Consider the following 26,454-nt stretch of genomic DNA (forward strand, 5'->3'; position numbering starts at 1 on the left):
CAGGTGGACTCCAATCAAGTTGTAGAAACATCTCAAGGATGATCAGTGGAAACAGGATGCACCTGAGCTCAATTTTGAGTTTCATAGCAAAGGCTATATTCCAGAGGCCTTACCTCTGAATGAACTCCAGTGTCTGAGCCGCCACATCTTGGTACTGTAGGTTGAAGATATAAAAAGTGGCAAACACTGCAGCAAGCCCTGTGATAAAGGTTGTCTGGACTCCCTCCCCGATAATTCGGCCTTTAGTGCTAACCATCCATCCAGTCCTGACTTGCTCAGTGCTACCTGTTGCAGACAGAAATGATAGTTGAGTTAAAACACATAGGTATCTTGTATTGTACACGTATAATAATACACAATAATTGTCTTTAGTAAACTTTAAACTTTTTCCAAAAAATTCCTCACTGGAAAAATGTATATATTTTTTCAGGTCTTCTCTTCTGTGTAATCACAAATAATATTCAAATGAAGGTTCTATTATGTACATCAGAGTCCATGACTACAACATGTGCATGAATATTCTGCAACACTTAGGCTAATAACTTCCTACTCCATTCTTCACGTACGCAGTATCAGACAAGGGCTGGCTGGCAAAGTCAGGGTGGCTTCAAGGTCTGCTGCAGTGGAAAACTGCTATTATATACAATGGTATTCAACATATAATCATAATAAGAAAAAAGTTATAATAAATACTTTAGCAATTAACTTACATTGGCATTGAGTATCAGTCCCTCAGGTGACTCCTTGAAGTGGCCCATCAAGAGCTGAATGACATGCAGTGTCCCCATTTTCTCTCTGCAAGACAGCCTGGACATCATTTGTCTTCACTTTTGTTCGGCAATATTCCACAATTGCATTTCCGCATTCCTCAATCGCCAACTCCACGGCACAGAGCACAGGCACATCGGTCAGTAACTCAAAATGAGAATAGATTCCCTTTTGAGTAAGTAGGTAAGGCCACTTGAGTTGCAAATCAGGAAGAGAGGGTGCTGGGATCTCATTGATATGCCTTGGCTGAAGACTGAATGTGGTCTTCATGAGATCTGTCACTTCTGCCCTCTCTCCTCCATGAATGCCATCCTGGCTGTATATGCTTTCCAGTCTTTGGCGCTTCTCCTCCACTGTGTTGTCAGTTTCTTATGGAGGTAGTTGCGGCTGGAATCTGGTACATCCATATGTATCAGTTGGCCCCCACTTGAATCCAGCTATTCCACAAGGTCCTGATGATCTGTTCCTTTGAAAGCTCCCAGAGCAGTTCATGTTCTCAATTCGGGTTTTAAGTTGAGTCAGGAGAGAAGTATACCCTCCCGTGAGGATATCTCCGCTTGAAGTGCTGTTTGTGCCTGATGATCTGATTTTATCTAGGTGGACATAATAAACTGGCAACTTACTGTATAATTAACTAGACATAACAGTTAACAGAACATGTCTAAAACATTATTAGTTATTACCTAATTTGAATGTCTCCAGCAGTTTTCCTTGCTGAATAACAGGCAACAGGTCTCTGATGTCCTCTTGCTGGACATAGTTTAGATCTTTAGACTTTGTACAGACTCAACCCCAGAACTTTCCAGTGTAGATACAAGCATTTCTTGAGTTTCCTCAGACAGACTGGGCAAAGCCTTGAGGATGATCTCCTTTATAGAGTCAGCTAAGGTTGACATTGAGTTAAAAAGTAGGCACAGAATGGTGAAGTATTACCAGCGGCATACCCCAAACCGCATATTCTGGCAGTGGGTAAAAATCAAGTTGTTCCTCTTGTTTGACACAGCTGTAGGATTTTGGCATGGGTGTGGTATGATGAGCATCAATGAAGGGAAGATGAACTGCCTGGTGTTTCTCACTGATAAAGTAAACTACCAAGTTTTTATGAACAATCACTTTTTCATTTTTCCTACTAATAAGCCATCATAATTATGACCTATCACAACAAACATGTTTCTCCTATATTTTGTACCTTTCACTTTCACATCATGGGCAATCAGAGAATTTACAGGATCAAAGTGAAGATGTCAAACTGACTGTTGTATATCCTCATTGTAATCTCTCAAGAAAAACTCTGTGCCCCTGTCTACCACAACATCTGGTGGAAAGGGAGTGCCAGCACTTAGAAACGCCTGCAGAAGCTGATGCCTCTCATCAAGAGTTTGACAAAGATTTTTGAAGTTATGCAACTTCCTTGCACACTGCTTGAAATAAGTGTGCTTGCTTTCAAATCATAATGTCCAAAGGCGGATCAATGGCCCAAACTGAACAATGAGTTCTGGATAGTGACATAGATAGTGATGCTTGGGCTTTAGTGGTTGATCCCCAAAAGTTTGCTTTTCTGATTTGCAAATACTCCTCTATCACAACTTGCAAGTATGCAATCTGACCAGTGGAACTTTTTGGAGCACAAACAAGATCAACAATCTCTCTGAGCTGTAAAATTATCTGCCATACTTCACTATCTGCTGCTTTTTTATTTTTTCACCAATCAACACTGCTAGCATCCAAGATAACACCAGTTCTGGACTGCATGTCCAGAGAGTTTTCCAGTACCTGGATTATCCTCGCAAGGTTTGTAGCTGGCGATTCAGCTCAAGGTAAGAAAACTGTTTTTCTTTTGTAACAAGGTGATTAATATACAAGGCCAAATCAGAGGAAACAATGCCCTCAAAAAGGTCATGGCCAAGACAGGGAGGTAATCCGGGCTGGCAAACATGAAAGTGAGCAAGCTCATTGAAGATTGAGTCAAATTTGACACCTCTAACACCACTTGCTTCAACATTGTGTGTCTGAGCCTGAACATGCTCTTGATATGATTTTGCTGTGCGATTAAGACCTTTGGCAAGAGGATCTGCCAAAAATGTGTGTCAATCAATCTCAATACCTGCAGAAATTCAAGGTCCTGCCAAAACTCTCAACAAAGCCCCCAATACTGTGTGAACCCAAATTGTCACCTGCAATGGCACACAGGGTTCCTTTGCAGATCTGGCCATCAGGCAAGGTAATGCCACTTCAAGATCTTTTAAGTCTTTCACAAGAGAGCCAAACACAAGATCCTGTCCAAAATACTTAAAATCCTGCTCTCAACAAAGTAGTACCAGTTGCATCAGATCAATGCTAAATCTGTTGTGTGGCAGAATATTTGCAAGTGTCATATACACTGCCAAAATCTTGTGCTTCTTTCTCCCAGATCCTAGAGGGTTTACTACCTCAAAACAGGGGCATTGCTGGGGGGGGGGGCCAAATTGGAAAAACTCTGAATCCCCCCCCCCCGCGCTCTCACCGGAGAAAATACCATCACCGTCAGGAATTATTTTGCCTGGGGCCCCCACATATCCTAGAATCACCTCTGCCTCAAAAGCATCCTGGTAAAGAATGACACCCAATGTAGATTCTGTATTATTGAACAGCATGTTTCCTTCAATATTTGTGGCATCCCAGACATCATGAAGCACTTAATCAGTTCTCATGGTGTTTTTTATTTGCTTGTGTTGCTCCCACACTGATTTACACTGCAAAAGAAACTCAATGGTGTTCTTCACAGGAATATACTGTGCAAAGCATTCTTTGCCCGACTCATTCTGGCCAAGACAGATGGATTCTGGATCAACATAGTTAAAGCTGTTTTTAAAAACAGTTTTTCTCCTGTGATCTGTTTGGAGTGTCTGGGTATTGCAAGCCCTGAAAAGATCCTCACTTTTTAAGGTGTCAATCACAGTGCCTATATCTGCTTCTGGAAGCCCAAGAGAGATTAACTTTTCTTTAAGTTTGAAAAGCAGATATGACTGACTTCCTGGCATGTATTCCTTGATAGTCTTCAATTATAGTTTGAATAGTAGAGGATGGAAGTAGCAGTTTCGCTTGTATTTGCTGAGGCTACAACTGGCCTCATCAGACATTCTTCAGAAGAATCTTCATGCTTTCTTGACATATGTGATGTAAATGTAGACTTAACTGTAAAGCTTTGCTTGCATTGGTGGAAAGGACATGGAACAGATTTTCCCTCTTTGATATGAGTTTTCAGATGGGAGAAAAAACTGTATATCCTCTGTCAACATGACATGTTAAATCGGTTGCACTTTCCACATCAGTCCTAGGCCTATGTGTGTCTTTATGCCGATAAATGTGACACTTAAAGGCTGAAAACTTACAAAAAGCTCTACTGCATCCAAGAAAACCACACTTGAATGACACATTAGGCATACAACTATGACTGCGCATGTGCCTCACATATGCCAATATATTGGTGCAGGTCTTGGAACAAATGTTGCACGTTATCATTTTTGTATGGTCATTGCAACCAGTACAAAGCAAAATCAAATGTGTCTAACACCAGAGACTAAAGGTTTAGCCTATTCTTCATCACGGGGTCGGCTAAATTAATTTTCACATGTCTACAGTCTGGTAGATAACTGGCTGCATATTGTATTCATTAAGCTACAAAAAACACTTAATTTCATGAAGTCCGGATTCATTGACTGAATTGAATCCTTATTCACATGCAAGTCCGGAACAAAATAAAATGCCAGCAGTTAGCAAACTATCAAAGACAGTATGATGTTACTAAACTAGCTAGCATGCAGATTTTCAAAACCATTAGCATCAAGGAGTCTATTATCGATCGGCTAGCTCTCGACACTCGTCAGGAATTTTACCCTACAGCTACAACAGGGAGCTGGGCTAAATAAACAGGGAAGATAGGCTAAATAAACAGACTAATTGTTCCAAACAGTGTTCTTTAGTGTTATATAGCAGCAAACCCAGCTAACACACAACGTAACTGCAACATAATTTATTTGGATTTATTGGTAATGTCATGACTTACCAATTGACAACGTTGTACTTATGTAGTGAGTTGGTAATTTGATTACCTGATTCAAATATGTTGGTGAATTCATAATTTGATATTTGTGATATTTTCTAGAACGCTTACCCGAACCCGCCCGACCCGTGGATTGTGGGTTGACCCGCGCATCACTAGTATAGCAATATAAGGTGTATACATATCGGAGATTTACTTTCTTATGTTGCTGCAGCAAATCTTCTTTAACAAATTAACAGAAGAAACAGTCTTGTTACAACGGTTGGCCAATAATCGGGTCTGGAACGTTGGAGAGTTTGAATGGTCGATAATAGACCCCTTGGCCCTTTACACTAGCTTGCATATTCGTTAGATTAGCAAAGATGCTAGCGCAACTAGCTATTTGCCCATCACAGTATAATCTCAGGCTTTTAGCTACACCAGACATTACAGTATACCTTGTGGATCTGTTAATATTTAGCTGTCTGTAAATTAAACAAGGAACAAAATGAAAATTCCACACAGATGTCTGTGTAACTGACCTTTTTCTTGGACAATGAAGGGTGATTCGAAATCGACTGTTGAATGTGGCTCACTACTCTACTACTGGAAAAATATAAAACACTGCATCGTACCGTCAATTTATACGGTAGCCTGGTGCTAATGGTCAATCTTGTTTTTGGCTCCAAAAAAGCATCCAACTTTACAGTATTTCACCGTATTTTGGAAAAACAGCACATTACTGTTAGAATTTTCTAAATTGCTTGGCGAACCCCTCAGAAAGGTCCCGTGATCGACCAGTTGGGGACCCCTGGTCTAATCCTTTTAAACAAACTGCATAATGAACCCAGGAAAACAGATGTGATATCCATTTCAACAAAAACACCATTAGCATAACTAACAGACCTCAAATAGGAACTTGAACCAGAAGAATCTGTAGAACTGTAGATCTGAAGTTTGATGCACAGGCAAACTGCAAATCTAAAGGAATACATTGTTGGTGATTTACTACCATCTGCTTTCATGAGATCCTGATGTGTGCAGTAAGACTATGTATTACTTCTCTAAAGACAGACCTGCCTCAGTATTACCAGCCCTGGATGAAGATTGCCAGGCGGCTCAGTGAGCTCATTGACTGTCATGTGCTACGCACTGAAATCAGCAAGGTAAGGAATGGTATTGGAGCAGGCTATAAAGATTTTAGGAATTGATGCTTTACTGTTAAGTGCTCTTTCAAGTGAAAGAATATACAAGCTTCACTCTGAAGTGCCCAGACTGTATGTATTCTTACCAATGTAATTTTAGTGATGGAGAAATTATTGCAATTGATGGATTACTGAAGAAGACTTAATGCCCTTTGTCCAAAAGATCTTGCATTTGTCTCTCCTGTCTGCAGACACTGTAACTTCAAGATTTATGCTGGCTCAATGATAAGGGGATCTTTGTAGAAATGTGGATTTGTGTTTTACAGAATCATCATCTGCAAGTCTGATCAGAATAATATCTATACCACTCAATCCATTTACAAATGTGAACATTTCTATGCAAATCTAGGTTGAATTCCATGTACTCTGTATTTGAGGAGATGGAGTATTTTGGCACCATCTGTTGAGCAGGTTGGGTTCATAATTAGTTTTATGTATTTGTCTGTTTATGATTACTTCTCTGACAGCAGTGTTACTCAACAGGGTTCATATATTTGGAGTCCCCCTGACCTCTGAATTACTTAACTGGAAAACTTTTCTTAAATTGTTAATATTTTTTTAATATTACTTGATTATAACTAGTTAGCCACATTAGCTATTAATTGGCCATTTTGAGTTATATATAAACCCTGCTATACTGCAGTGTACACCTCTGCCCTATTAAACATTATTGATTTTTGTACAACATTGTTGTGGTTGCACAAGTGGCACAGCCTTTTTCTTGTTGGCAGAGCATGTTCAAATGTATTAAACCTTCTTGGTATTTTTGCATTTTCATTGACATTTCAGGGACAATATAGGTCACAGCCTACAATTCTTGTTTAATGTAATACGTATCCATAGCCAGCAACTGAAATAAATTGTGGACAACAAAATTGATAAGCCAAACAATAATCAGGGTTTTTGGCAGAGAAGATACAGTTGTACATGTGGTTATATATTACTCTGATAGGTATTTGTGAAGTACAGGTCAAATGCAGAGCCTTCCAGGAAACTATTAATTTTGAGTTATTGTCTAAAGTCTGAATACCCCCTAAAAGATTACAGTTACTAAGTGCAAAAACACTGCTTTTCAAATGAGCAATTGATAAGTGAAATGTTTTAGTTAATCCAGGCATACATTGTAAACAAAGTACTTCTATCAAAATATACATTATTTTTATTATAATTATTAAATTTATTTTTATTCTACTGGGATTTATTTCCAACATCAAGCCCTGGTTTTGGAATTTATAGTTTTTAGGACGGTCAAAATGTTCAGATAATTTTGTGCAGCACTAGTATGATTTAGTATGTGAGGTATGCTTATATTGTATATCGGAATAATACAATTTTGTATTGCTGTACATTCAAAGACCATAAGGTTACAATTGAGACCATGGTTATTGGCATCTATAGCCGATTTTCTTGCATGGTACTATCTAATTAATCTAAGGATTTTATCAAGCTGCTTCTTGAAGGTTGCTAGGGGTGTCTGCCTATTTCAACCACTTGGCTTGGTAACTGGTTCATGACTACCACAATCCTCTGTGTAAAGAAATGCCTCCTATTTTCAGAAATACACTTCCTCTCTCCACATATTCTCTTGTCTATATGTCACTGTTGATTATAAAGTAGTCAGTTGGGATAATTCCTTTTACACACACACCCACACACACATCTAAATCCCTAATAATCATCTTCATTCTTATTCTCTTATTGTAATAGGAATATAAAGGAGATATGACCATTGTAATTAGTAGGAAAAATAAATAATTTGTTCTGCAATTCTTGCAGCTTCCCTCTATCATATCTGCTACTGTACATAGGGACTCAGCTACAGCAAACTCTGCCTCTTTTGTTCCCAGATGCCCCAGCTGGACACCTGCTATCTACACACATACAGAGAATTGAGACTGGCACACCTGGCACTCAGTGTGATGACAATGGGCTATGTGTGGCAGGAGGGAGAGACGGGTGCTGTGAAGGTACTGACAACTTTCTATGTCTCCCATCACCTGAGTCACACTGACTGGGGTGAAGATAAGATTCCAACAGAAACCACAGATTGTGTACAAGTGTAGACTAAGCAAAGTGAAATCAAGGTAAAGCAATATATATGCATGGTATAGCTAGGAAAAGTGGCAAATTATTAATACAATATTACCGTTGTAAACTTTCACAAGCATTAATAGGTTTATGAGCTTTCTCAAAATAAATTCACTAAACATAAATATATCACTGTAAATATTCCAGTTGACTGAATTGAATTAAGAGGTTGTATGTAAACCTTTGACTGACAATCAAATAAAGGCAGACAAAAATGGTACAGACTTAACTAATTTCAGTCATCTAGAATCTTTACAATTTTTATGGGCTGAATCAGTGTTCAACAAATAAATACATTTGGTCAATAAGTATAATTTTAATTATTAAACTAAATTAATCACTGGATAATAATTATTTTGCATTCTGTGAATTCTGAAAAGTTTATACGCACCAATACAAATGTATAGAGAAAAATCTTTTGAAGCAGAAGTTTTATTTTTGCAGATGACAAAATGGTTGTACTGGAATAAATCATTGTAAAACAAAGTGTTCCACCATTTTATATAGGACTTTTTTAATTAGTTAAATATCTTTAAAATATATTGTAGCATAGTACAAGGAGGGGCACAAATTGGCAGACAGTCCTGGCACTACATCTCCCAGATGCCCTGGGGGGATTAATCATACATGGGGAAGCAGTGTTTTACTATCCTTTTGGATTTGCGATTTGGACTGTTTGCTGTTGGTCTTTTTTGTTTGTCTGGTCTGATTAACTATTAGTGTATGTTTCCTGAGGCCCCACCTATTTCAAGTGCCCAGCACCTTGGCAACCCCCCCCCCCCCAACCTTGGTGTCACAATATTCACAAGTGTATATACTCCACCACACATTTCTACTATCTGTATTGAAAAGCAAACGTTATCATCTGAACTAAATGACAGTGCTGAATAATCTTGCTCACTGTTCAAGTTGGGTCATTCTCTCAGGTGTTACCCCGAAATCTGGCTGTCCCATACTGGGAAGTGTCTCAGCGCCTGGGGCTCCCTCCTATCCTGACTCACGCAGATGGGGTGCTGGCCAACTGGAGGAAGACTGACCCTGAAGGGTGAGTAATGTAGGGTGACCATACATCACTGATATCAGTACCCTATCCCAGGCAAAAGATTGTCCCAGAAGCCACATACATTCCGGATAATAATAATAACAACAACAACAACAACGATACACAAACAATATTCCAGTAAATGTAGTATGATTTTAGTTGCAAAAAGTTGAGATGCTGTTTTTTTTTATGTAATAAATGATCTGTGTACAGCAGAAAAATCAACAAGGTATCAACAATGATAGCCTTTCTCAAAATAAACTGCACTTTACCAAAATAAGAACTTTGTTAAAACATGCATGTTAGTAAACTACAGCCATTAATCTGAACTTCTGTACTACTATGCTGCCCACTGATATTATGTCACTGACACTATGCTACACATACTATTCCAATGTGTGCTGAGCAATCTTCACAAAGTAGCTGTTTATATTAAATCAATCATGTACAGAAACCATCCATTCTACTTGAAGAACTAAATTTCACATTACTAGAGTTTTAAATCCGACTGTGTTTCTTTGTTACTCCTTGTTCCTGAAACCTTTTCTCAAATTCTTTCTATCCTTGCAAAATGTAAGGCTATGCATTCGGTTGTTTCCCTGCATCTTGTTATTTAACAAAACTTGCTGTGTTAGGATCCTTTATCAGGAGGTTATTCACTCATAGAGCACCATTCATACTGTGTAAGGAAGGATGTGACTGGGCAGGGGCTTATATTCCAAAAAAGATCATTTAGAAACCCACTACCAAGAAATGTTTGTGGTTTTAATTTGAAATGAGCTTGCAAGAAATCCAATTTCCTGCAGTACAACATTAGTTTTATATGAAAAGGGAAGTAAATTACAGTCACTGTGTTGTAATACATTTGCACACTACTACATGTATTATGTGTGAATATTCAATAGGCAGTTGAATTCAATTATAACCCATTCATTATTCAGAGCATACAACTTGTTTTCATATACACCCTGGCTCTTAATGAAAATAAAAGGTATACAAGTCTTCCAAGTTACAGCTAAAGTAATGTAACAAAATCCTCTCAAAATAAAATTTTAAACATTGCAAAGACATATTGTATAATACTCTCCAAGTCTTTTCATTTGCACTGTAGATACTTATCAATGATTTAAAGTAACAACCATATAAGCCGAACTAATCTATTTAGATCTATCCCCTATAAATAGGGAGGTCGAACGTTCCCTAACGGCATTTAACAAAGAGTGTAGAAGCTCTCCGTGAAGAGGTTGCAAGCATTTACGTCTGCCGCTTTCAAATTACTATTAAGAAAAATTAAAAGAAACATCTGATCCAAATACAACATAGATTAGTAATATAAAACACATACAGTATACACAAAGCTGTGTGTCTAAACTAAATTTGGAGGGTGATCAGTGCCAAAATGTAGATGAACGTGATTATGAAGATGAACATGAAGATGATTATGAACATCCTCTTTTCCATTGATGCTTGTCGGAAAACAGACATTGCAATGCAGAACAATGGTGGACAGACGTGTTTCAATGGAAATTAAAACATAATAGTTTCAATATTGTATTTTGTTCGTTCTTATTTGGGGAAACGTACAAAGACACATCTACTCACTCACACGGTCCTTATAGATAAAGGGAGATGTTAAATGAAGTCCTACATATTACTATTGCATTTATTTTAGGCTTTATACAATGTATTGTGGAGCCATAGAACACCTACAGATATAGGTAGGCCATATATATAGTCTTGTAATGAGAAGAACTGTCTTAGTCTAGCAATTTTTCTAAGCTGGAGGAAGGAAGATCTCGACACATTCTGAATGTGTGATTCAAAGGATAGATTTAGATCACAGATGACACCGAGGTTTCGTGCCATCTCCTTAGGGGAGAAATTAAAGTTATCATTTTGTCAGTGTATGATGAACAGTTAGATTAGGGGCTCAATTTTTGGCCAAAATTCTGCCCCCTTTTTACCCTTAAAATTGTGTTTATTGGACAAATCTGCATAGTGACAAATAGTTTTAACCAATAACAGAGATGTACATTGAGTGAATGAACCATTCAAAAAACTTTTAAAACAAACAGAGGTTTTGTATTGGTTAAAAAATAAAAAACGTTTCTTAGAGAAGACGGGAAAAGATGGTGGCGCACTGAAAGTGCAGACTACATGAGAGCGCTTTTAAAGGAGTGAAATGGGGGATGTTTTGAAAATGTTACTACTTTTGAAACCGGTAAAACTAAATTGTAAAATACTAAGTTTGTTTACAGTTATGACAGTGATTTGAAAGAGGGGGAGGCAGAAGTTTATCACGGGAATGTAAATGTGAGGCGGTGACGGTGCAGATTAAATGTTTGTAGTTTATTTCCGCTGGTCAACCTAAATGTCAGAATCACTTTTTTGACACAAATAAAAAGAACATCTGGCGATTTATATGAATATGATTTTTTAAGTGTTTATAAGCCAGGTTAATTCTGAAAACTGGGTTGTTTTAAAAATAAAAATGGCATCTGTATATGTTTAGTTTCTTTGCCAATGCACATTTCTGTATTCATTCCAAAAATAAACAAATTATAGAAGAATGAAAATCGTCAGTGTCTTACGTTTCTTGTGATTTATAGGTTTCATATTATGCTTATATGTATTTATGTAAAATTAAGTAATTTGCTGCGCTATGTTAAGCGCTGTGATTTTTTGAGAGCTCTCTAGGCCTGACGCATAGAGTACCCACTGTGGACCTAGTACTCTGACAGTTAACCTCAGTTACATTTGAGTGGTTCTCATTAATCTGTACAATGATAGAACATTGTGGGACAGGCCAACAAGGTTTTCTATGCGGTGCATCAAAATTTTGTGGTCGATTGTGTCAAAAGCCGTACTTAAGTCTAATAAAATTATAACAGTGGTATGCTCTAAGTCACATGACTGACAAACGTCGTTTAATACTTTTAACAGGGCCGTTTCTGTACTGTGGCCGGAACGGAAGCATGATTGAAATTTTTCATAAAGATAATTATCAGGTAAAAAAGCTTGCAATAGGTTTACAACTACTTTCTCTAGAACCTTAGAAAGGAATCTGGTATTGTGGGTTCGACTCCTGATGTATGGATGATGTTTTTTATGTGTATATACACTCACCTAAAGGATTATTAGGAACACCATACTAATACTGTGTTTGACCCCCTTTCGCCTTCAGAACTGCCTTAATTCTACGTGGCATTGATTCAACAAGGTGCTGAAAGCATTCTTTAGAAATGTTGGCCCATATTGATAGGATAGCATCTTGCAGTTGATGGAGATTTGTGGGATGCACATCCAGGGCACGAAGCTCCCGTTCCACCACATCCCAAAGATGCTCTATTGGGTTGAGATCTGGTGACTGTGGGGGCCAGTTTAGTACAGTGAACTCATTGTCATGTTCAAGAAACCAATTTGAAATGATTCGACCTTTGTGACATGGTGCATTATCCTGCTGGAAGTAGCCATCAGAGGATGGGTACATGGTGGTCATAAAGGGATGGACATGGTCAGAAACAATGCTCAGGTAGGCCGTGGCATTTAAACGATGCCCAATTGGCACTAAGGGGCCTAAAGTGTGCCAAGAAAACATCCCCCACACCATTACACCACCACCACCAGCCTGCACAGTGGTAACAAGGCATGATGGATCCATGTTCTCATTCTGTTTACACCAAATTCTGACTCTACCATCTGAATGTCTCAACAGAAATCGAGACTCATCAGACCAGGCAACATTTTTCCAGTCTTCAACTGTCCAATTTTGGTGAGCTTGTGCAAATTGTAGCCTCTTTTTCCTATTTGTAGTGGAGGTGAGTGGTACCCGGTGGGGTCTTCTGCTGTTGTAGCCCATCCGCCTCAAGGTTGTACGTGTTGTGGCTTCACAAATGCTTTGCTGCATACCTCGGTTGTAACGAGTGGTTATTTCAGTCAAAGTTGCTCTTCTGTCAGCTTGAATCAGTCGGCCCATTCTCCTCTGACCTCTAGCATCAACAAGGCATTTTCGCCCACAGGACTGCCGCATACTGGATGTTTTTCCCTTTTCACACCATTCTTTATAAACCCTAGAAATGGTTGTGCGTGAAAATCCCAGTAACTGAGCAGATTGTGAAATACTCAGACCGGCCCGTCTGGCACCAACAACCATGCCACGCTCAAAATTGCTTAAATTACCTTTCTTTCCCATTCAGACATTCAGTTTGGAGTTCAGGAGATTGTCTTGACCAGGACCACACCCCTAAATGCATTGAAGCAACTGCCATGTGATTGGTTGGTTAGATAATTGCATTAATGAGAAATTGAACAGGTGTTCCTAATAATCCTTGAGGTGAGTGTATATATGTATATGTATATATAATATATTTTCATGGAGTTAAACGGTTTCAGAGTATGGAGGATTATCCATACTAAAATTTGAAATAAATACTCAAAGTAAATCAATTATTAAATAAATACATGGACATTTAGGCATATCAATTTTTTACAACATTTATATATACATTCATTTCAACATGTATATATTTCTTTCGTTTGCCTCTTTGCTATTTACATTTCTCAGTGCGCTTTTAAATTTCATAGAGTCTCTTGTATTGTTTTCTTTTTCAATGTGACAAACCCCCACTGTCAATCACAGATAGTGGGTGGTATCTAGTATGCTTATTGGCTAATCCAATGCATATAATCATGTTCATAATCATCTTCATGTACATGTACGCTTTTGGATATACAAAAGTCATGTCCGGGAAAAGGCAGTAACTAACTAACTAATATAATATATAAATCGTATAAAGCCTAAGATAAAGTAAAATGTAGGACTTAATTTAACACCTCCCTTTATCTCTAAGGACCATGTGAGTGAGTAGATGTGTCTTTGTATGTTTTCCCAAAGAAGAACAAACAAAATAAAATGTAATAGCTTCCAAATTGTAACTTCCATTGAAATGTGTCTGTCCACCATTGATCTGACTTCCGACCAGTTTCTATGGCAACATTGTAAAAGCGGACAGTCTGCATGTTCATCTTCATGTTCATAATCACGTAATCTAAATTTTGGCACTGATCACCCTCCATACTAAAGGCTTTTTCTCTGTACATCGTATGAAAAGCCATATTGTCCTATTGAGTGCTAGGGAGCACCGACTCTAAGGCTGCAGTGCACTGAGATTTTCGGTTCCTCCCCTTCTTTAAAAGCTCAAGCCCAAATGGTGGTTTCACGCACACCTCTAATGAAGGTGTCATTTGAGAGGTTACATCCCCACCAATAGTAGGTGAACAGGCATTTTGTACCTGATGTCAGGAAGTTAGATAAAAATAGGTTTGTTTACTTTTCAAACTAGCAGCGCTCGTGTTACATAAAACTACTGTGTTGACACAGATATGAGAGGTGGCCGTACCCATCTGCTTTCAATGTTTATACAGACCTAGGCCAAACTTTTTGGGCTCTGTAATACACAAGGTTTGAAATACAACATACACCGTATATTTCTGGAAAAGTATTTTTTTCGAACACAAACCGCCATTTCCCCTCAGCAGTGGAAGGCGCGCCACCAGAATTCCATTTACAAGGTCAATTACCTTAATAATTTATAATGGGGTGTACCACACTTCCGTGAAGTTGGTACTCCAAGTGTTGATATGAATCAAAATATATGCATTCGTTTGTGCTGCATTTGTGCTGGTTTGTGCCGCAAAAATCATCGTTCGTGCCGGTATGGTTCCCGAGATATTAAAGATTATATTTTATGAGCTGTGACGTCACTCAGCACACCATCAACGTCCAAATCGCACCAAAATAGTCTCTTTCGTTTGTGGTACGTTAGTGCCGGTTTGTGCCATATTTGTTTTCATCAGTGCAGTTATAGTTGTTTAGATATTCATTTTTTAATTATCAGCGATGACGTCACCTAGCACCCCATCAAACTCCAAATCGATCCCAAGTGGTGTCATTCGTTTGTGCTACGTTTGTGCTGGTTTGTGCAGCAAAAATAATTGTTCGTACCAACATGATTCTTGAGATATTACACATTATATTTTAATCACTTAACAGTGGTCTCTGTCCTTTATGTTACGATTGTGCCGATTTGTGCTGTAAAATGCACAGGCTATTTTGGCCATATCCGGCTTCAAACGCGTATTCTGCTTCAATATAATTCTGCTCGTACGTGGCAGTGCAATCGCAAAACAGGGTCTTTATTCGGCTGCCTACAGCAAAGCAGGAGAGTCGTTTTTGGACTTCCGACAACACCAATCAAGCAATGTTTTGCTTTAATAATAATTAAACACGTCATCAGTGCATACACTTCTCCATGTCTCGTTTTCCTAGTTTAGGACTACATCATTGTGTATAGATTTAAGCCTAAACTCCTACCACGAAACCGCAAACAAACACTGGAAACCATGACAGTTCACAAATTATTACCTGTTATCAACAGGTTCACCACTCCATTCTGGGTACAAGGAAGTAGCCTATAACTCCGAACCCTATACAATTGAAAAGGTATTTTGTTTTGCACCAGACATCAGTTATCCAGGGCAACTTCTTACTAGACGGTCGATGCTATTCACGCATTGTAAATTATTTCAATCACATTGCATTAAAACAGTGGTCAGTATACCACACAGACATGTGATAATGAAAGAAAATGATTTAGACATTCCAGAATTAGGAATGATTCGATTGAAATCGTTTTTTTGTACTAAAATAAATATTGTTGTTTAGTGTAATACACGTAATCATTTGTAATCAGTGTTTGTTTGCGGTTTCATGGTAGGGATTTAGGCTTAAACCTATACACAATGATGTAGTCCTAAACTAGGAAAACGAGACATGGAGAAGTGTATGCACTGATGACGTGTTTAATTATTATTAAAGCAAAACATTGCTTGATTGGTGTTGTCGGCAGTCCAAAAACGACTCTCCTGCTTTGCTGTAAGCAGCCGAATAAAGACCCTGTTTTGCGATTGCACTGCCACGTACGAGCAGAATTATATTGAAGCAGAATACGCGTTTGAAGCCGGATATGGCCAAAATAGCCTGTGCATTTTACAGCACAAATCGGCACAATCGTAACATAAAGGACAGAGACCACTGTTAAGTGATTAAAATATAATGTGTAATATCCCAAGAATCATGTTGGTACGAACAATTATTTTTGCTGCAAAAACCAGCACAAACGTAGCACAAACGAATGACACCACTTGGGATCGATTTGGAGTTTGATGGGGTGCTAGGTGACGTCATCGCTGATAATTAAAAAATGAATATCTAAACAACTATAACTGTACTGATGAAAAAAAATACGGCACAAACCGGCACTAACGTACCACAAACGAAAGAGACTATTTTGGTGCGATTTGGACGTTGATGGGGTGCTGAGTGACCTCACAGCTCATAAAATATAATCTTTAATATCTCGGGAACCATACCGGCATAAACAATTATTTTTACGGCACAAACCAGCACAAATGCAGCACAAATGAATGCATATATTTTGATTCATATCAACACATGGGGTCCAACTTCACGGAAGTGTTAAATCACTGTTATTGTTCTGCTCTTTACTATAATTATATCAGTTCATATTATGGCTTATGTCACTGTATATTAAAACAAGGAATGCATTAAGAAATGCCTTATTTGTAATATAAATAATATATTGGAAAGTTTTGTGAAAATATAACTTAATTATGAGGAAAGACCCTGTCTGCACACTGCATGCAAAAGAGAGTGCAAAGTCAAATGACCATTGCATTTATTTCTTTAAATAAATCATCAGCTCACAAAGCTAATTTTAAAGTTCTCCAGACATTACAAACAGGTGAGGGTGTTAACGAGTAATCAAGTTTAAAATAATGTATTTAATCAAAGGACTTTTAAACAAGCTCAGTGAGCTGCACAATCCAAGCACTGATGAAAGCATGAGCTGTGAAATGTCTGTATGTATTTTTAAACCCTTTGCATTTCAAGACCTGATCATTTTTTTCAATAAATAAAGGTAATTTCTCCTGGCTTTGGTCGCAGACAGGAGTGTGCAGACAGGATCCTTCCTCTCATAATCAAATAACTATCTCCACTCAGCTGTGGTACAGTATCATGTTTTTGCTTCCAATTTTGTATGAGATGGAAAAGAAGTGCTGCGCTCAAGTTGTACTATTTTTGGAAAGAAACATTTGTATTTGTTTTAAGGATAATCTTTGTCAATAAATTCCATACAATGCACTTTAACATACAAACTGCACGTTCTACGTTACTTGTTTAGGAAATCTTTCATAGATGTCTGCTGCAGGACTCCTGCTGTTTAAACTTTAGCTCTTCAGGTTTAACCATGAACTGATCTGCACTTGCTTTGTTATTCACAAAACATGTATTAACACCAAGCTCTTTGCTTACAGGAAACCCCAGTTCAGTACATGATTGTGGCTGCTTTCATCCCTTTTTGATTTCATTGATAATGTAGTTTCTCTTCGAGCAAGAGAGAGACTCTTTTAGTGCTCGCCATTAATATAGAACTGCAAACGAGTTTAACTTTAGTGGGTTGATTTACTTCAAATTAGATTATTTAAGTAAATGTGACAATGCCTACACTAAGATGAATAACTTAAGTGTCAACAATTACAAATGGTAAATAATACCATACTCTCTACTCCATTAAAACATCTAAATAAGCCTATAATTAAAAATAAGAAAAAATCCCATTTATTTTCGATCTGATGGGGGAGGGGGTTTCAAATGCAATACACTTTTATATTACTGTACATACATGTATATGTACATTTATATATAGTTATAGTAGGAGACTCAATTCTTAGAGGTGTAGATCACACAGTGTGTTCTAGTGACAAGGAGACCCGCATGGTATCTTGCCTGCCTGGTGCTCAGGTTGCAGATCTCCCTAAACTAGTAGACGGGCTACTGGCCAAAACCGGGGGGAATCCACTGGTCATGGTCCACATTGGAACCAATGACATAGGAAAAGGTAGGACAGAGGTTCTGCAAGACACATTTAAAGAGTTAGGAACAAAACTAAAGAGCAGAACCTCCATGGTACTTTTCTCTGAAATACTTCCGGTACCACGTGCCAGGCCAGGGAGACAGGCAGAGATTAGAAAGTTTAACACGTGGTTGAAAGCTTGGTGTAGGGAAGAGGGGTTTAGGTTTATGGAGCATTGGTCTTTCTTCTGGGATAGATGGGACCTGTACAAACCGGACAGTCTACATCTAAACAGAAGGGGGGCTAATGCATTGGGAGAGCGTATGTGCAGTGAAATTGAGAATCATTTAAACTAGGAACCAGGGGGCAGGGAGCTCTGACAAAGGGAGATGTTCCTCTAAGGAAAGAAAACCAAGGGAAACTGCTAGTAGGAAAGTCCTGAAATGTTTGTACGTCAATGCCAGGAGAATAAGGAACAAGATGTTAGACTTGGAAGCCACAGTGCTGGCGTGTGACTATGATGTTGTAGGAGTGACAGAAACATGGCTTACAGAAAATGATGGGGATGAATACAAGTTGGAAGGATACACACAGTTTAGGAGAGACAGGCAAAATCGAAGAGGGGGTGGGTTAGCATTATATGTGAAAAATGACATTGAGGCAGAAGAACTCAAATTAGATCCCAGTAACGGAACAGAATCTTTGTGGGTGAAACTTTTGAACAAGAGATCTGGAGGATTGGCGGTAGGAGTGTGTTACAGGCCACCAAACTCAGATATTCAGCAAGATGTTGCATTGTACAATGTAATCAGGACTGCATGTAGCAAGGATGTGGCTGTTATAATGGGGGATTTCAATTTCCCAAACTTAGAATGGGAAAACCCAGTGGGGACTACAGAAGCAGAAATCGAAATGGTTGAGATGGTAAATGACTGCTTTCTAACTCAATTTGTCAGGGAACCAACTAGAGAGAGTGCATGTATTGACTTGATCTTTTCAAATGACCAAGATAGAGTCAGGGGGACAGTAGTTAGAGAACCAATGGCAAATTGTGATCACAATATGGTTAGCTTTGAGGCATTCTTTCAAAAAACAAGGTCCAAGTCTAAAACAATGGTCTACAATTTTAGAAAAGCAAACCTTGAAGGTATGAGATGGCACTTAGAAGAGGTAGACTGGAGCCCACTGGATACAGAGTCAGTTGAAAATGGATGGGTATATTTTAAGAATATACTACTTGAGGCTCAGGAGCAATTTGTACCAAAATTAGCAAATTGAGGACCAAAAAACACTGGCCAAAATGGTTTAATAGAGGTATGCAAAAAAATATCAAGAGAGAGAAAATGTTGTATAGCGCATACAAAAGGGATGGTGACGAAACAAAATACATAGAATATGTTGAGCTGCAAAGAGATCTTAAGAAAGGGATCAGGAAAGCAAAGAGGGAAATATAAAGAAACATAGCTCTTGGAGCTAAAACCAATGCAAAGAGCTTTTTTCAATATTACAACAGCAAGTGGTCAATAAAGGAGGAAGTGAAACAGATAAAGGGCAAAAATTGAGGTATCTTGGAAAACGAACAAGATGTGGCAAATGTTCTAAATGAGTATTTCACAGAGGTTTTTACAAAAGAAAAAACAGATGACATGCCACAGGTTGACAATCAGTCCAGTCAAACCCTAAGAGAGATCAGGATAAATGAGGAGGAGGTACTAAAGGGACTAGCAGAATTAAAAACAAACAAATCACAAATTCAGATGGGATATTTCCAACAGTACTTAAAGAAATTAGGGAAATTATTTATAGGCCACTAACTCAATTATTCCAAATGACACTTAGAACAGGGGATGGAAGACAGCAAATGTCATACCAATCCACAAGAAAGGGGACAAAACTGAGCCAGGAAATTACAGACCAATCAGTCTCACCTGCATCACTTGTAAAATGTTGGAAAAAATTATTAGACAGAAAATAGAGGAGCATCTTAATGAAAACCATATTCTTGGAGATAGTCAACATGGGTTTAGATGAGGCAGATCATGTCTTACTAATTTATTATAATTTTTTGAACATGCAATTGCAGCTGTAGATCACGTGAAAGCATATGATATGATATACTTAGATTTCCAAAAAGCTTTTGATAAGGTTCCACACCAAAGACTGATCCTCAAATTGGAAGCTGTAGGCATTCAGGGTAATGTAAGTAGATGGATTATGAACTGGCTGATGTATAGGAAGCAGAGGGTGTCGATTAGAGGAGTTACTTCTAACTGGAGTGAGGTTGTTAGTGGAGTTCCACAGGGATCAGTACTAGGGCCTTTGCTTTTTCTAATCTATATTAATGATCTGGACTCTGGGATAGTTAGCAAACTTGTCAAATTTGCAGATGATACTAAAATAGGTGGCTCAGCAGATACAATCTTGGCAGCACAGGCTATTCAGAGGGACTTAGATAATATTCAGTTGTGGGCCGACACCTGGCAAATGAAATTCAATGTGGACAAGTGCAAGGTAATACATGCAGGTAACAAAAATGTCCACTATAATTACACTATGGGAGGTACAGATCTAGATGAAGTAACGCATGAGAAAGACCTAGGAGTCTATGTGGACTCCTCACTTTCTCCATCCAAGCAATGTGGGGAAGCAATAAAAAAAGGCAAACAGAATGCTAGGGTATATTGTCAAAAGTGTAGAATTTAGAACAAGGGAAGTAATGTTAAGACTGTACAATGCGCTAGTTAGACCTCATCTGGAATACTGTGTGCAGTTCTGGGCACCACACTTCAAGCAAGATATCGCTGCTCTAGAAGGCAGTTCAGAGGAGAGCAACCAGACTTATTCCATGTTTGAAGGGAATGTCTTATTCGGAAAGACTGAGGGAACTGAACCTTTTCACCCTGGAACAGAGGAGACTACGTGGGAACTTGATTCAAATCTTCAAAATCATGAAAGGCATCGATAACATCAAACTAGAAGAGCTTTTCCAGATCAGCAGGGACACACGGACCCGGGGACAGAAATGGAAATTGGGCTTCAAGGCATTCAAGACGGAAAACAGGAGACAGTTCTTCACACCCAGAGTTGTCACAATCTGGAACAAACTCCCCAGCGATGTGGTAGAAGCTGGAAGTTTGGGCACATTTAAAAATAGACTGGATAGGATCCTTGGATCACTTAGATATTAATGGACACCAAACGAGCACAATGGGTCGAATGGCCTCCTCTCGTTTGTAAACTTTCTTATGTTCTTATGTTCTTAAGTTTGTTTTTCACTGACAAGTTGTAAAATTGCTCTCAAGAAACTTAATTTCCGATTTGACCAGGTTTGATGACATTCACTTTGTTAGATATGCAGCATTTGAGGTTTGCTGATAGGGAGCTGGCTGCTATATTCTCAGATCATTCACATAAACAACAATAATAATTACCCGGATATATCATGAATTAAACGTTTCATTTTAGGTAATATGATAGCAGAAATCATATAAGCAATCACGTTTTTTGCATTTGCATACGAAAAAGCTAAAAGGAGTGTTTTCCAAATTGGCACAGGGACACAGAAGCTGAAAAAACACTCAATCAGGTTACAACTCTGCTGCCCCATTCCTGTAATGTGAATATAATCTATATTGTTTGGATATACATAGTCTGATATATTATTTTCTTACATGTGCATGTACATAAAATGATCCCTGGTGTTTCTAAATCGCAGTATATATTTTTCTTAGTATTACAAATCTTATCACCCGGATTTGTATATAACAAAGTAAAACAGTGAAGTGGTGGGCGGTTCTGGCAGTGGAATGCAGGAGGATAAGTCTCTCCGCTCTGTCTCTACATTCTACATTGAACACTTGGAGCGTCTGCACAGAGCTGCATTTTCTTGCCAAATGGTGGATTGGTTTGGGATCAACTATCCTATCCAAACGTTAGACAAGGGTATGATAAATGTGGTAGTTACTTATATGTTTACTTTTAAGTTTACTTTTATGTTTACACTGGTAAAGAAAATCCAAGATGGTGGATTTAATAAAAAATACATGTTTTTGGTGCATAAAAAGATTAGGGGTAAATTCAAAATTTAGCTTTTTTGATATTGCATGTATCTAAGTTAAGGCATAATCTAACATTTAACTTAACCGCTTTAAATATATATATTTTTTTTAATTGATTGACCACCCTACTATAAGCCCGTGATAAGTATGTTTGTTTGATACAGTGCAGTGCAGGGTGTGGTATCCTCTTGGACTTCGTATTCAAAAAGGCTGTAAAACTGAAAAGAAAGTCAAGCCTGAGAGCTTACTAAGTTTTGATATCTCTAGCTATGCTCCGGCAACACATTTGTTTCCTGAATAATACCCTCAGAAAACACTACGTGTCACATTATGGTCTTGTCATCTTGGTAGAAGAACTTAATTTCTAGTTAATAATCATGGTCGTCTTCCAGTCCAGGTCAGTATCCTAAATCAGGTCCTCAGCACAAAAATGGTGTCAAAAGCCAGAAAAACTGAAAATACACAGTGGTCACTACTCTTTGCTTGAAAGTGCTCCTTTTCACCTGTATGAGGTGACTGGTATGAAGGCAGATTCAGTTCAACTGTGGGTTGTTGAGGTATGACAGGGGATCCATTCCCTTCTTTTATAGTGTCTTTTGTATACTACACCCCATGCTGTATCACGGTTTGCATACACTATGTTAGCTTATGTTACAGAACTGACCCCCCTTATTCATCAACATATCTTGTTGATGTAATGAATAATGACTTCATGGTTTTACAGTAATCTTTTCTGTAAAATTAGAAGACATTTAAGTAATGTTGTATCTTATTCAGATTACAAATATTAATAATGTTTTCAATTATTTGTAATTTTTTGTATATAATTCCTGGAATCCATTACAAGGCCGTTTGACATGGGGTAAGTACAATTTATTCTTATACTTTTATTTTACAACCGAATCAAGAAAATACATCTCACCCCCTTACAGGTCAACTACATACAATACAATATTTTAATTAAAAATGACATTTGATTTTCCTTATTAGTATTAAGATAATATAATGCTTGTTTCTTTGTTTTTGTGTTCGGAAGCTCTAGTTTTAATTATTCATGAACTTAAAAATGTCTACCCTGCAGAAGTGTAACTGAAGACTTTCCTATCTCAGTACTTGAATTACCTCAGTACCTTAACAGTAACAGTTATTTCAGGAGTTCGGACAACCCCAATAGACTTATATATATACACTGTATAAGGTAAACAGAACCCCTTAAGTTGTAATTCATCCCCAACCACCAATGCAGAATTATTTCGATTTTATTTTCTGGTTAAATAATGATCCATGATACAGATTTAAAGCAGTTTCCAATTAATTTGTTTTCAAGTAGCCAATGGGTTTGCTTGATCACAGAATTCTTAGGAGAGGTAGAAGGAAATGTATGCACAAGGAAGCCATTAAAGGGCAGAAGTACTTAATATTATGACCTAATTTAAGTTGTGAAGCATTGTGGAACAGTATTTCATCTTAGAAATTAAGTAAACCATTCCTAAATTAATTGGAGATGGCATACATTTTACTATTGGAGCCTGGTTATTGAATTTCTCATTTCGTTTGAGAGCTAGTCTTTGATATAAATAATCAGGAGCATAGATGGTGCAGATTAAAGTGAAAGAGCCTGTTTAGATGTTTTATTAACTGAATTTGTAACTCCCGCCATTTCTAAAATCACGGTTTTATGCATCTTTGTGTTGTAATAGTCATAAGTAAGATACATACCACTGTTCCAGATCGATGGATATAAGCCAGTTTTAAAAATGTACCCAATGCCAAACTCTGACATGTATGTTCTCAGTTCGTCTGGATGTGTTGTCATAACATCCTGGATAGCAGAAAAAAACTGAATCGCCTTATATTTTCTATATATTTTCTACTTTCCAACATCAGAGGAGATTAATCTGTAGGTGGGGTTGTTTGTGCAATAAGCAATACCATATTGAAAAAAGGGAAAAAAGAAAAATATGCAATCTGCAGTGATTGCAGTGCATTCCAACATTTATATCACTTGATCATGCCACTCGCCTATGCTGGTTTGTATGAATTGACTAATGCACAGTATGTTTGTTATAGTGTTTGTGTGTGTTCACAAGCTAAATATTAACTGTCTTATTCCAGTACAATCTCCATTAAGTAAATTTGTATTGATTGTAATGACATGACTTGTTTAAAATAAACACTGTCCCAATACTCCAGCCTGAAGTGACTGCGCACAAAAAATTATAATAATTGTATTGACCATATTGATCATTGTAGTGCTGTTATATAATAAGGGTTGGGTTTCCCCAATTAAATAACATATGTAAGATGTTTAACCAGTAGAGCTCCATTCATTAGAATAGATCAGACACAAACAAATTCAAAAGATACAAACAACTATTTATTATAAAACACAGCTACACTATGATAAATTACTAATAGATAAAATAAGTAAGTAAAAGTTACTTTCAATAAAGATTATAATGGACAATATCCTAAGAAGAAGGTTATTTTTGACATGTTACTCCATGTCTTATATGCTCATATATGTATAACAAACATTTAATATGTTTAATAGAAATAATGCAAAAATAAAGTAATATGCTATTGTATATAATCAACACTTAATTTAACACAATTTAAATTGCAATATTTCTTGTACATACATAACAAATATTGAATGTTCGGATACTCATCAGAATTTCCAAATAATATTCAGGAGCTTGATAAGGCTACAGCCAGGGACTCAAGCAAAGGGTATGTCTCCATGGTGAGGAATGATGGTCCAGTGATGCTTGGTTCCTGCGTTGATTGCACAAATAAGAAGGTCCAGTCACATCAATTTTCTGACTTAAAAGTGATGGCTCTTCCTCCATGTACACCATCTCTGGGGGGGGGGGGCACACTGGGATAATTCTCTTGGCAAGATGAGTGTTCTGCTGATGCAGCAAGAGTGAGTAGGTAATTCAGCTGAATTATTCCAATTCAGTTTGATGATGAAAATGTTAAAACTAGGCACTCTCCTAGTGATCAGGTGAGAATGCTAGCTTGAAGTTTGATGACTTTTGTGAAGAATTCTTAATACCTTCTTTGCAGTTGAGATTGGGCTGCTGGATTCAGAGTTCTTTCCGAGATCCAAGCAGCACGAAACGCGACTTGCATTGCGTCTTTAAGGGAGCGGAGTACTTTAAGGAAGAATAATACAAGCACTGATTGGCTTACTTCCAGCTGTGGTCTGTGGTCTCGTGGTATGTTCCTGATTGGTGGATCCCACATGGGATAGATTCATCACCTGCTGATTGGCTGCTCATCAGGTAGCTGTCATAGGATTTACAATCTCATATGAGATGTGGTTGGGGCGATTTGACACCTTCCAGAACAGAATTATAGATTTCAGTTTGTATGAGAGAGTGTCAAGCTGGCTGTCCCATCTTCTGAATTATGACTGTAACACCTCAACCTGAAGGTCAGGACTATAGAAATTAAGTTATCTATGTGTTCTACACACACAGATTCTTTTGATCAGGTTGGTGTTCTTACTTTCCTCAAAATAAAACCCAAAACAGACAAATACAAAAACCTTCTTTATTGTCAAAAATCACAACCATGTAAAAGGTGGTGGGCTGGTGCTCTCCGAACCAACCAACACAAAATAAACGCATACAGTGAGGGAAAAAATTATTTGATCCCCTGCTGATTTTGTACGTTTGCCCACTGACAAAGAAATGATCAGTCTATAATTTTAATGGTAGGTGTATTTTAACAGTGAGAGACAGAATAACAACAAAAAAATCCAGAAAAACACATTTCAAAAAAGTTATGAATTGATTTGCATGTAAATGAGTGAAGTATTTGATCCCCTATCAATCAGCAAGATTTCTGGCTCCCAGGTGTCTTTTATAAAGGTAACGAGCTGAGATTAGGAGCACTCTCTTAAAGGGAGTGCTCCTAATCTGTGGAGGGAGCTGAAGGTTCGAGTTGCCAAACGTCAGCCTCGAAACCTTAATGACTTGGAGAGGATCTGCAAAGAGGAGTGGGACAAAATCCCTCCTGAGATGTGTGCAAACCTGGTGGCCAACTACAAGAAACGTCTGACCTCTGTGATTGCCAACAAGGGTTTTGCCACCAAGTACTAAGTCGAAGGGGTCAAATACTTATTTCCCTCATCAACATGCAAATCAATTTTTAACTTTTTTGAAATGCATTTTTCTGGATTTTTTTGTTGTTATTCTGTCTCACTGTTAAAATACACCTACCATTAAAATTATAGACTGATCATTTCTTTGTCAGTGGGCAAACTTACAAAATCAGCAGAGGATCAAATACTTTTTTCCCCTCACTGTACCACACCAATATCTCA

The 26,454-nt window shown here is 37.8% G+C and overlaps 1 protein-coding gene across 1 annotated transcript in view; it reads left to right on the plus strand.

Annotated features, from left to right (window-relative positions):
- ido1 (indoleamine 2,3-dioxygenase 1) overlaps positions 1–26,454 on the plus strand; it is an 88,519-nt gene that overhangs the window by 3,859 nt on the left and 58,206 nt on the right. Inside the window, exons 2-5 of the mRNA XM_066714552.1 lie at positions 5,860–5,955; positions 7,842–7,961; positions 9,009–9,127; positions 22,966–22,980. Of these exons, the coding sequence (XP_066570649.1) occupies positions 5,860–5,955; positions 7,842–7,961; positions 9,009–9,127; positions 22,966–22,980 (350 nt within the window). The remainder of the gene's footprint in view (positions 1–5,859; positions 5,956–7,841; positions 7,962–9,008; positions 9,128–22,965; positions 22,981–26,454) is intronic.

Source organism: Amia ocellicauda, chromosome 9 (genome assembly GCF_036373705.1).
Source record: "Amia ocellicauda isolate fAmiCal2 chromosome 9, fAmiCal2.hap1, whole genome shotgun sequence".
Classification (NCBI taxonomy): Eukaryota; Metazoa; Chordata; class Actinopteri; order Amiiformes; family Amiidae; genus Amia; species Amia ocellicauda.